Here is a 13,049-nt window from a genome sequence, read left to right as displayed (position 1 = left end):
AGTAACAAGGACCCAACAACCCAATTTCGCATTGACTTCAAAACATGTGGGCCTATGCCCAACAGAAGAGATTTTTATTTTTTCATCAGGGCGATATTGGAAGAATAGGAGGGATTGAGGTAATCAACTGGCACTTTTTTATTTTATTTTAAATGGGGTACACCTTGGTATGTTGAACTATTTACTTACGTTGTCTTGGTTGCCAACTGGCACTTTATTGTTCGAACTGTTATCTTGGTTCTTTGGGCCGAAGGTTATTTGAGATAATGACTTTGGACTGAGTATATATGAGGATTCTTTTAAATCAGATCTTGTGCGGTCGGTAGATTCAACTAAGTCTGTTATGTGGCCTCTGATAGACAGGAGAGGATGTATTGCTAGTAGTCAGAGGTGTCTGAAATGTGCAGAATCTGCTTGAAAGTATTGTGTTTTACTTAAAAAACAAAGTGTTATAGTTTACAGAAGGTCTACCTACCTATAGGCTACCTGAATCTCTGAAATGTACTATATTCCTAAATATGCTATTGCTACACTTTATGGCAAAAATTGCACTTTTCTGTTGGTCTTGGTTAAGAACCTCCTTGAAAAAAATAAACAATGTTTTGTTGCTTAAGCTTATGTATTCAGTCATTATTCAATGGTATACTAAAATCCATGTGAAAAAAATTGCTTCTCACTGTTCTCAGGTCAAATATTTATATGCGATTAAAAATGCGATTAATTGCGATTAATTAATTACAAAGCCTGTAATTAATTAGATTAATTTTTTTAATCGAGTCCCGGCCCTAGTTAAAACACAAATCTATTTATACATATAAATAACATAACAATTGACCTGTTGAGGTTGCCGTTGCTACTGGTGGAGCGATGTTAGATGGAGGCTTCAGTCTCATGAGCTCCATCAAACTGTTCCCTTTAAGACCAGTGCTCCTCACATTGCCAGTTCGGAGGAGGTCTTTCAGCTGAATTTGCTACAACAACAAAATAAATGTATATAAAATCAGAATAATCAAACTAAATGCATTTCTCTAAGCTGTTGTGTCCTTGGAATTGTAACCATGGTTTCCACAAACGTACCTGATCTCTGTTAGAAGGCACTACTGTCGGCGCTGAAGAAGGGGTACTTGTAGAGGATAGGGTTGAAGTTCCTCGCAAAGCTGAATTACTAACATGGACCACTTTGGTGACAGTTATGGTATGTTTGATGGGATTTGTTACTGATTGTTTGGTCACAGCAGCTCCTAGTGACGGCAACTGATTCAGCTGATTTAAGACAAACGTGGTGGTTGATGGCTGAGGTTTGTGCTGTTGAAGACATTGAGCAGAGAGAATAAATTACTTTAATACATAAAACAAAACATCAGCTGCAACTTAACATTTTCCTAAATAATTAATTAAGGGAGGTTGTTAATGTGTAATCTCACCCTGATAGTAACAATCGGTACTGGAACTGGAGGATTATTTCGAAAAACATCCACCGACTCTGTCCCCATACCACCCTCCAGGGCACTGATGGAGATAGACTGGAAGAGGAGCAAAAATCAGAACATTAACATATAGCTTTGATAACATTAAGAAAACTATTATCTTCCATTTGAACAAAGACCAACTTACTTGCTGGGTTGTGGAGGGCTGTGCAACATCCTGAGGATCAACATCAAAAAAGCCAAAATCATTTGGACAAATGCCACTCTCACTCAGGGCAGCGAGGAGTAAATCCTGTCCAGGATCCATCTGCAGGACAAGAATACATCTATTAATAACAATGATAAAATTATAAAAAAAGACAATGTTTAAGAATTAGCGGATTAAATCACTACACAAAACAATTACATTGTACATGTACACTGTATCTATAGAAAGATTGTCAAACATGTGGAGGCTTCTTAAAGTGTGAAAAGTTACAGCCACAACACAGACTGTATGAATTACATTAATGCACACAATGTACAACGATATCGGTTTTCTTCTTTTTATTACCGCCGATTTTTATTCCACATTTTATTCTATTGCGATGTAAATACTGTTATATTTTTCTACTTCTCTACCTGTGTTTTCAATACTTGTTTTACTTGTATGTATGCACCACGACACCAAGTCAAATTTCTCATACTTGTAAACCTACCTGGTAATAAACCTGTTTCTTGTGGTTATTGCATGTGATGAAGAATAATTCCTTTGTTAAAAAAATCCCACGCGAATTGTCTTCTACCAAACTCAAACATTTTCACAACATAATGCATGCACACAGCAACACTAGCGAGTTCAACATTTGAGTTGTAAAAAGCACAAAGACATTTCTTCCCAACTGTACTGACTATATGCAAATCGAGGAGTCGTTATGTATTAAAAGGGAGTGGTGTGTGTAAATAAAACAATGGAAAAGACAAATATAAAGAATACATGTCTATCTGCCCCAGAGGTTACCAGATGAGGCTAACAACTACAAGCATATCATCAAACTAATACTTAGTTTAAACTCTATGTAGGATAGCCATAAGGGAAGCAATGCAACTGATCATTCCTACAAAAACAAAAACATAACAGAAATGTGACCCTCAAAAAACACATGAACTATACAAAAAAAAAATACCAAAAGGGATATTAGGACCCACATGTGTGGTACACGCATGAGATGAAACACGGAGTGCGATTTAAAATTCAATGCCCAGTTTCCCAAAGAAAAACTAAGATGTCATGTGTTTACCTTCACCATTAAAAGACCAAACGTGTATAGTGTACCTATAACACACGGTATTTCAATCCAACGTAAGCATCATAATACACCTATTTAAAACGTTCACCTCGCCGTATCTCGTCCTGCAGAGCACGCCGAAAATGATATTAAAAACGTAACACTGAATCGAGATACCTAAATTCACTCCAAATCCAGACAAACTATGTAGAGGAAGGAGAGTTGGCCATATCTAACAGCAGCGTCTGCAGACCAGGTCAGACTTGTTCCAAAGTGACCCAAAACAAGACACGTGTTTGCAATGCCGTGCTCTAGTGCCTACAACTTCCTGGTCCCTCTGACTCTAACGCCCCCGACCTCCAAGCTGGCTCCGTAGGATGCTAATTTTAATAAAAGCAGGCACATATGATGTATGATGGGACCAGGCTTTTAGAACGCTGATGTATTTCAACAAATGTATTTGGAACCAGCTAACCTTTGCCTTACAAGCTGCCATACCATCTAGCTTGTTAAACTAGCCTGGGTAAAGCAGGGTGACACGGCTAAACTGTGCTAACAGAGAGCTAACGTACTAAGACAGTTTCACATTCATTTCAGAGACACAACAGTGAGGACAAACACCTTAATGCCCAACAACAAACTACAATTTTAAGAAAGCTTTGTGTCATTAACGGTCATCACGGAGACACACATGTCAGTTAGCTTTTAACGTTATCCACACTGAGACCAATTACTAATATTGTGTTAATACCTGGTATTTAGTCGTGGTTTTGGGTTACATAATAAGCTGTTGACATTAAACGCAACAAGTTCATAAGATAAAACTTAATTTATCCCAAGGGGAAATGGTTGTTCCACAGTTGCAATACAACGTGGGGAAAGTATAACTACACAGTGAACTTGAGCTATTTTCATTATGTGTGCATTTAATGTCAAATAGAACGGTATGTTGTAATCGTTATGTTATAATAACTCAATACACATATTTGTCAAGTAGAAGTTGACAGTAAATGGTGGAATACAGAATAAACAGGTTGAAGGTAAGGTGCAATCCAAAGCTAGCTTGTTTTCGCTAACATGATACGTTGCTAAAATAACACTAGCCAGCTTATACAGCACTAACAATAGGTGTTCAAAACAGCGTCTAAACCTTACATTTGAGTGTGTCCTTCCTCAACCTTATCCCCATACAGAGGCAGGGTTCGGCGGCGGGGTTCAGCTATCAGCCCCCTAGCATTGTTGTGATGTTGTGCTCAGTGTCATTGCTGTCGCTAAGCTAACATTAGCAACGAGGAGTAAACGTACACCTTAAAATTGAAATATATAATACTTTCTGTAAACGTACTACCAAGCCCCAACACATTTGTGTTAATAATAACCGGGGCTTTAGTGTTAAAACTAACAAATCCCCAGGCTGAAATCAACTCACTTGACAGTTCAAGAGCTGCTCTCTCTCGCCGCTCCGGTTCGGCAGTTTGTTGTCCTCTTCGCTCCGCCGCTCTCACGCCATCTTTTTTTATAAAACGCTCAGCCGCATGCTGGTCACGTGACGCGAAGGCCCGTTTTCGCAGTCAAACTTCTCGCCCACCGTCGGTAAAAATGGGTCTCTGGAAAGCCGAGGGACGTCCTTTTGACACGATAAACCGATAAAAGCGAGTAAGTTAGCATTTCTGAAACGTTAGCACAAACGACAAACATAGCAGAGTCAGCGAGCTAATGCAACATCACGTGACCACGCGAGATCTTCGTAGGAAGTGACGATATTTTTTTTTCTTCTTCGCTGTTCTCTTCCTTTTTGTTTTTCCATCCTCTGCTTATTTTTATTTTACTGAGTTCTCTTTAAACATTCATGCTTATTTCCCTCCAGCAATATTCAACTTGTATTATCTGCATCTTCATCTTATATTTTTTTGTGACCAATTGTGTATTTGTTTACCTCCCCCTCCCCTTTTGGATCATGATGGCAATTACACATAACATGGAAATAATCACTTAAATACGCAACACAACCAAAGACATACGAAAAATTAAAAAAATACAAATAGCACATTTCCCCCCACAATATTCATGTCCCAAAAGCATCCACAAACCCAATTAAAACACTAAAATAGAAGCAATTTAAGCACTAAAATTCTTCACAATAATAATTGTAAAAAACATGTATTTATTATAACATTCAGTGGTGGATGAAGTACTCACAACTTATACTTAAGTACACTTAATAATAAAATACTGTAAAAAATACTCTGTTACAAGTAAAAGTCCTGAATTCAAAATCTTGCTCAAATAAAAGTATTAGCAGCAAAATAAAATTGAGTACCAAATCTAACAGTATTCCTTATCCATTCTTGGAATAACATTTATATCACTGGAGTTTATAAAGTCTATAGTATACCATACTGTATTAGTTGATTTCATTTTTGTATTCATAATATTAACCTGCAAAATTAACTATTAACAAATGCTATCAAATTAATATAGAGGAGTAATAAGTACAATATTTGCAGCCAAAATGTAGTAGTGTCTGCATGTTTCTGTGAAAAAAATCCTAAATTAATATCAACAATTTATAATGTTTATATGTTATCTAAACGCAGTACCGCTGTCGGCATACAGGGAGCGACATTGCCGCGCCTCCCCGTCTCCTTCATTCTCATGGAGAAAGATGGCGGAGAGGAGCTGTGGAGGCTGCATCGGCTGAGCTGCTGGCAGTTCAAACAACAAAACACGGGCTCACAGTCACCGTGGAAGGGGGCCGGAGGGAAGGGAGGGCACTGCCGTGTGAGCAGGGCGAGGTTAATCTCTGACCCGGCCGAAAAGTTCATTTATATTCTTTCATCGAAACGAAAAAGAGCCGAGCGGAGAAAGCCACAAAAACAAGTCGGACATGAACGGGGTAAGTTTGCTTGTTTCAGGTCCTAACGAAACGAAAAGCTAATTAAGTTGTTTTTTACGCTTCTTTTTTCGAGATAGATTCAATTTTTTTGCATTAAAATCAAGATAAAAACAAACGGAGTTATCTTTATTTTGGCTGTGAGTTACTTACAGTCGGTTTATGTTGAAGTGCTTTGCTAACATTAGCTTTACGTTACATGTGTCTGCTGTCTGAGAGCATAAACATGATTTAGGACACAATACGACTCCAAGAAACGCGCATGTGTCGTTTTTTCATATAAGTTAGTCGTTTGAAAAGCAGATGTTGAGGGGTTTTAATTTTTTTATTTGAGTGGATTTGACCAGTAGATACTGGGCCAAGAGGCCTGTTAATTTAAAGGGACTGATGGCAGAGTGGGTGTGGGTGTGGAGCCAGCATGTTTCCCTCCTCAGGGCCCCACCCACTGCTGGACATTTACACAAGTACTCCATACATAGTACACATAGTACAGCTCTATTATACGCGTTTTTATATTTATCCTGCACTATATTTGTTTGACAGCTCTAGTTACTTTTGAATTTTACACGTTGTCAATGTCATACCTCTCCATTCTAGTGTCAACCATACATCTCAAGATGTGTTGATTTTATTGTTTGTGATAAACTGAAGTGTTCTTTAATAGGTTAGAACATAATACTACTTCTACATACAAATATTTTCAATCTTGAAAAATGCATCATTGCTGAGCTGAAAACAGGGCTGTTATTCTGAGATCTTATAAAGTTTACTTGTATATACCAATATATGACGGTTACATGTCATTTGTCGCTTTTATCCAAAGCGACTTACATACTCAATACTGTGGGCAATCCCCACAGGACCAATTTGGGGTGAAGTGTCTTGCCCAGGGACACAATGACATGCATTGGGGTTTGAACCTGTTCACAAGGCAGGAAGCATGCACTAAATACATTTCTCCCTACATTCACAGGATATTGTTTGCAACAGCCATTCAGTCACTGTCCGAAGCAGCACCAAGTCCATATCTGCAGTCCACGATGAGATCAAGCTGACCCAGGAGGGAAGATGCTCTCCAGTCTGCTTCCCGCAGAATGATGCTCGGAGGCTGGGAGAGGGTGAGTGTCTCTGCAGCTCAGTAGAGACGAGTTGTAACACTGCGCAGGAGAGCTAACACACCTCTGTTTATCTTTCAGTAGATTACGTAATAGTTGGCAGAGAGAAGAAGAAGAAACCACACATTTGAATGAAGCTAAATCTTTATTTACCTATATTATACCTAGCATCCATTTGACCCTTTTCTATCCTCTGTAACCTCTTAAGTGGAGACTTTTTAAAAAGCTGCTGACCCCTTTTTCGTTTGAAATCTTCTAGTACTTGTTTTAGTCTGGATGGGCAGAGAAGGAGACGTTTAAAAACAAGACAGAGACACACATGTTCGATCCTGTTTTTGGTCTCCTGTAAAAAGAACATTATTGCTACGCTTGCATATCTTTTATGATTCAATGTGTTTGTACTCTTTACCTATTGCCCTGGTTCCCCTCGTGATGGAGAATGCTCTTGGTACCGAGTCATATGCACAGTAGCTACACTGTAGTTAGGGCAATGAAAAACATCCCGGGCCCCTTTAACGATGCAACATAAATGTATATAAGACATAAACAATACAAAAGAGTTAAAAAAGAAACAGAGTCTAAATAAAATGCAAGAGAATGTTGCAAGCGACCAATTTGCAATTGAATGTGTTAGAAGTAAACTATATACAGGTCAAATAGTATAATATTAGCTAAAACAGAATACTGTTTAGTCTAATAACAAATGAATATGTGAAATGCAAACAGACAAATGTTTGAAGTCATGAAGGCACTTTACTTCTATAATATATCGACAGATTAGCTTTCCAATGACTCTATTTATGTTTGTTGCCGCTTTTACCGCCTTATGCTCATTGTTCTCTTGAGTAACAGTTCCACTTCACAGTGCTCCTCCTACTCCATAGCATTCTCTTCTTAAAGGCTGGCGTTTAGACTATTCTTTCATTCTCTCTTTTCTTCCAGGCAGGAGAACCAACTCGATCAGCGCCACACCCAAAGACTCAAAGACGGATTTCCCAGAGATGGAGAGCAGCAACAGCCAGTGTTCACCCTGCTGGCCAGATGAACATCCTCCGCAGCTCCACTGCGCTCAGACCTGCCTTCGCTCCCCCTCTGAACTCCCCCTGCCTCTGGGTAACAGCCTGTCTCACGCGCCCCTCCACTCCAACAACAACAACAGCAGCACCCTCCACAGCTACCAGAGGAGAGCCGCCCTCCTCAAAGGGAGGACGTCCGCCAAAAGAATGTACGCACGTCCTGAGTATTCATGCCTTTTTTTATGAAGAAATCGAATAAGACAACGTTATAGTGTGATCGTGTTTCATATATCTCATGTGATTTCTGTTTTTGCTCTCCAGTGCAAGTGGGAAAAACTCCCAAAACCGAAAAGTTACCGATTACTATCCAATAAGACGAAGCTCAAGGAAAAGTAAAACAGAGCTACAGGTAAGACACAATTACTTCTGTTCAAATGAAACATAATAAATATATATTTGTTGTGATTGAAATTTGAAATACAATTGGATTTTATATATGTATATAAGTATTGGCATTGATATAATGTATCATATTACTTCTGGAGTTACTGACAGATACATATTTTTGCTTCAATCAAAGTAATTACACAAGCAACACCAAATCGTCTGATTCAAATGTAATCAGGATGGATCTCCGTAATTATCTCATCTTATATCTTTCTTTTGATTGTGTGAAATTCACATGCTTCTTATATAATAATAATCCTTACATTTATTATAGCGCTTTTTCAATGACTCAAAGCGCTCCTTACAAACACACATGACACATACATATCATACATACATGTAATGATCATGTACTGTGGACAATACCCACAGGAACAAATTCAGGTGAAGTGTCCAAGGACACAACGGCCTGACGCAGTGTGGATGTGTGTCTTGGTGCTGTGTGTGAGAGGAGAGAGAGAGAGAGGAATACAATCTGCTCTTCGTCACTAACGCCCTCTCGTGTTGCTTTGTGTTTCCAGTGTGAAGAAAAGAGACACATCGATGATCTCATCACAAAGGGAATAGAAGAAGGAATGGAGGTACGTACGTTTCTTTCACTCTTCAAAATAAATGTCTTTAATCATGCTAATTGAGCACTCAAATAAAAAACAATTAATCAGTTTCACACACATGTCACTAGCCTTTTCACACTCTGCTCCCACTTAACAGGATGTGTTAATTACATTGAATGAATGAAACTTTCTCCTATGATAGAGAACATTTAAGTAGAGATTTTAAAGTGATCACATGATTAATCACATCTATGACCAGCCTCAGCAATCCTACATTTAACTTTGTGATTATGCTATTTGGAAAATGCACATCTAATTTAAATATTCAAGAAAAGTAGATTTTATTTGTGCAAAATTATAAATATCCCTGCTAGCATTTATCATGTAAAAGTAACAACAATCATAATATGTAATGGGATTAATATATCTGGATTGAATAAGAGAAAAGTATCTGAAATTGGGACAAAAAAGATGAGAACATTTGAGGAAAGGAATTTTGCTGCTTGTAGATAAGGTACATCAGAGAAAACGCAGCAGAGTGTCGTCCATAGGAAAAGTATTGCAATCAAAAATGCAGTTTTATTTCACAGCTAATCTTATTCTGCTACAAAACAACCAAAGAAAAAGTGGTGAAATATTGCATCACATTTTCAAAGTAAATGGACTGAGTTATACATATTACTTTTATTTTGTATTTACCCTTTTGTTTTATGATAGCCAACCTCTCATTCTGTTTTGTAGGTGCAGCATATTGAAGGAAAGGGGAGGGGGGTGTTTGCCACTCGGTGTTTCCAGAAAAGTGAGTATGTGGTGGAGTACCACGGAGACCTGCTGCAGATCACCGACGCCAAACAGAGGGAGGCGGAGTACGCCCTGAACCCCGCCACCGGCTGCTACATGTACTACTTCCAGCACCTCTGCAAAACATACTGGTATGATCAATCAGTGCATGACCACCACAACATTTAAATACATCGCAGGTCAAAATACATTAGCTGAGGTTTTAAGTCCTCATCAGAAACCAAAACGCAGTCACGTTTTTATTTTCCTATACTGGTTAATGTTTACCTATTCATATCAAATATTTTGTCAGTCTGTCACAAAAGCCTTACAAACATAGCAAAGACCTTTATGCTTGATGATAAACATAACTTTTATTGTGGAAAGAAATACAGGTCAGACTGTTAAGATATATTTATTTCCCCTATAAATAAAAAGTTATTCTCGAGAGTCAAAACAGGGTTTGAGTCGATGAAAATCTACTCCTAATTATAACTAAGAAGAGTACATTGTATGTCCTTATTGAATTAAAATGTTAGTAGCCGTTCAGGTGTATTTAATATCTGCGTTTTGTTTCCACAGTGTGGATGCCACAAAAGAGTCTGGTCGAATGGGTAGGTTGATAAATCACAGTAAAATCGGAAACTGCCAAACCAAACTCCACGAAATCAACGGGGCCCCTCACCTGATCTTCGTTGCCTCTCGAAACGTCGACGAGGGCGAGGAGCTGCTCTATGACTATGGAGACCGGAGCAAAGCCTCCATCGCAGCCCACCCCTGGCTCAAATACTGATCCTCTAAAGAAAGGAAAGGGAAACACACAGTAACACTTGTGTTTCTCAATAGCTAGTGTACAAAATGCCTTAGAAACAGAATGTGTACCCTTTTTGTTCAATAATGAGGAAGTGGGGGGGGGGCGGGTTAGTGTTCAGGGGTACTTATCACATTTCGATTAATGTCTTTCTGCCTTGTCAGAGGACACCTGTACTTTTATTTATGTGTATGAAACGTTCTTGTTGTTTTGCAGCATATTTGTTTTGTACATTTTGTATTACCTATAGACCAATGCTTCTACAGCATGTAGGTGGTAGTTAATGCTCTGCAATTTTATACTGCGTTTTTCTTAATCAGTAGTTAGATACTTAGCAATACTTACGAGGCCCCAGAGCCCTGTTTTGGATCAGCGAGAAGACGAGATGCAAAATATGTTGGTGTTCTAGTGGAATTAGATTTCAGCCATCCAAACTCACACAATCTACCGCTAAGCGTAACAGTTTACCAAACTCATGGTTCAGTTGGTATTTTTGGTCTTGATGACAAATCAACATTTGACGCTCGAGTATTTTACTTTTTTGAAGTGTATAATAACCTGATGTTGAACATGGAGGCTTTAAAGATTACATAGGAATACTAATGAATAATCTTTTAACCTATATTGTATTTTATAATATTTAAGATTCACAATAAACATCATCAAAGGCCTACACTATATTTGGTTAAAATAAACATGTATATAATATCTACTAATATAAATGAAATTTAATAAATGACTTAACACAGGAATTTAGATTTGACATTTCTACATAAACTTTCAAATGTATCATTATCGTAACATGTAAATATAGTTATTGGCTAGTTTCAAATCAAAGGGTGGTTTAAAGGATAGTTTTTACTTTTTTTGCTAAGAGGTCATGTTTGATATCAAAGCTAGTCTGGGTTGCTAACACCCCAAATCGTCTTAAAGTAGCATAATTTTGAATTCCCATATTCAAAGGAGGGGGAAAGGACCAAAACAAAGTCTCAAAATAGCTAAAATGATCAATAGCTGACCTAAACGGTTCACGTTAAAATAAAATAAAGGTTCATCGTGATTGAAACTGCTCAGGCTGTTGGTTAGCTGCTTTCCCCCGTTTCCAGTCTCTATGCTAAGCTAAACTAAGCTAACCATCTCCTAGCTGTAGATTCCTATTTAACCAACACGGACATGCCAGAAAACTTTATGCAAACATTTTTGCTGCAAAGTTTTGCATTTTTAGGTATATTAAATGCAAACACACACCAGCCTCTCCAACATGTCCTGTGCTGCCATGTTTTTGGTGAACTGTTACACTATTTCGGTAAATCGTAGACTTTTGCAGGTTTTCTACACAACCGTTCTTCCCTCTAACAAAAATATTGTTCATATTGTTTAATGTGAAAGTATTTAACAGCTGAACCGCCAACAGGTCATTTTTTTATTTTATATTTTTGCGTTTCCATTTAATTGTAGCCAGAAGGTAAAATATACCCCAAAGTGCTCCTATTTAGCTTTTATTTATCCTCATCTAGAAAATCTAAATATTATTAGCATTTTAGCTAATTGGTAGTAGGTATAATCAGTATTAATTAAAGGAAAATACCACAGTAAAATGGCCACATCAGCAGTTCTAAATCAGTTTATATTATGTGTATCTTAACTATGTACACACAACATGCATCATCACTTTCTCTAGCATTATGGAATTATAATGTATTTAATACCTTTTTCTTATTATAGGTTTGTACTATTGCTAGAAAATTATAAATCATTTTTAATTATCAGTTTAGTATATTGATTTTGGGGCTCTGTGTTAAAGGAATATTTGGACTTATCTTTAATTACTCCTACTTGCTTATCCTCTTCTCATCTTGCTCCTGGACAGAAATTGATTTTGCATATTTACCAAAAATGTTAATTTCTGTACGATCTCAGAATTTAATATTTTAGCAAAACAATGCTAAAAGTTAGGCTGTTGTACCAAATCTTATCCATCATTTCTCGATGCATCTCTGTGGCTGTTGAGGTTGTACAGATATAAACAAGTGTTCAAAAATCATGAAAATACTTCTTTAAGTATCCAAAATATTCAGTATATTATTGAAATTGCAGGATTATTTTACATACCATATAAAAGCATCGTCAGTGTTAATACAAACACCAATCTTAAGGTACGTTTCAGGTAACACACATTTGGACCTTCCTTCTCCACACTAACGGTAGCATTGTGTATAACAGGTGTGAAATGATTACATGTGAGCCTTTTCTTAAACATGTTACATTTTGGATTTCTAAAATACATTTGATGGTTAATTATAGAATTTATGGAATAATACCAGATGGAGCAAAACTGACCTGTTGGCAATTTTTAGGATTGAATAGATCTTTGCTGTTGTAGCGTTAAATAAATCTTAATGCTGGGGTTTAGGCATCGATGAATAAAGATGTATTATGCAAGTTACAGAAGTTGTCTGGTTTGTTTTTTGGGTTAATATACTTGTTTAGATTTGTTTCAAATGAGTAAGAATGTTGCTTAAGGCTATTATTTCTCACATAAGGGCCTCAAATCAACTCGAGCTGCATTTACGTTGTCCCATTTATGCAAAATGATGATATTATAGCAAGGTACACAGACATAAATTGTTGTTTTTGCTTATGAAGGAATAGCAATGTACCCTTTACAACTATACAACATTACCAAACGTAGAGATTAAATGTTTTACTGGACAGGAAGGGAATGAAACATTGTAATC

The 13,049-nt window shown here is 37.4% G+C and overlaps 2 protein-coding genes across 3 annotated transcripts in view; one reads left to right on the top strand and one right to left on the bottom strand.

Annotated features, from left to right (window-relative positions):
- Positions 1–4,435, bottom strand: part of sbno1 (strawberry notch homolog 1 (Drosophila)) — a 20,062-nt gene extending 15,627 nt beyond the window's left edge. For both annotated transcript variants that reach the window (XM_010773688.1, XM_010773689.1), the window contains exons 1-5: positions 4,125–4,435; positions 1,615–1,734; positions 1,425–1,523; positions 1,078–1,305; positions 836–971 (exon numbers count right to left, since the gene is read on the bottom strand). In XM_010773688.1, the coding sequence (XP_010771990.1) occupies positions 836–971; positions 1,078–1,305; positions 1,425–1,523; positions 1,615–1,734 (583 nt within the window). In that variant the 5' untranslated portion in view covers positions 4,125–4,435. The remainder of the gene's footprint in view (positions 1–835; positions 972–1,077; positions 1,306–1,424; positions 1,524–1,614; positions 1,735–4,124) is intronic.
- A 908-nt stretch (positions 4,436–5,343) lies between these two features.
- Positions 5,344–12,757, top strand: kmt5aa (lysine methyltransferase 5Aa). Its single transcript, XM_010773687.1, has 7 exons — positions 5,344–5,591; positions 6,562–6,706; positions 7,646–7,928; positions 8,041–8,128; positions 8,688–8,747; positions 9,462–9,652; positions 10,083–12,757. Exons 1-7 carry the CDS (start codon positions 5,583–5,585, stop codon positions 10,291–10,293), a joined length of 987 nt encoding a protein of 328 aa, XP_010771989.1. The 5' UTR covers positions 5,344–5,582; the 3' UTR covers positions 10,294–12,757.
- The last annotated feature ends 292 nt before the right edge of the window (positions 12,758–13,049 follow it).

The sequence above is a fragment of the Notothenia coriiceps genome, unplaced genomic scaffold (assembly GCF_000735185.1).
Source record: "Notothenia coriiceps isolate Sejong01 unplaced genomic scaffold, NC01 NC01_scaffold00012896, whole genome shotgun sequence".
In the NCBI taxonomy this organism is placed as follows: Eukaryota; Metazoa; Chordata; class Actinopteri; order Perciformes; family Nototheniidae; genus Notothenia; species Notothenia coriiceps.
Note: the sequence above shows the minus strand (reverse complement) of the source record. Positions and strands in the feature narration are given on the sequence as shown.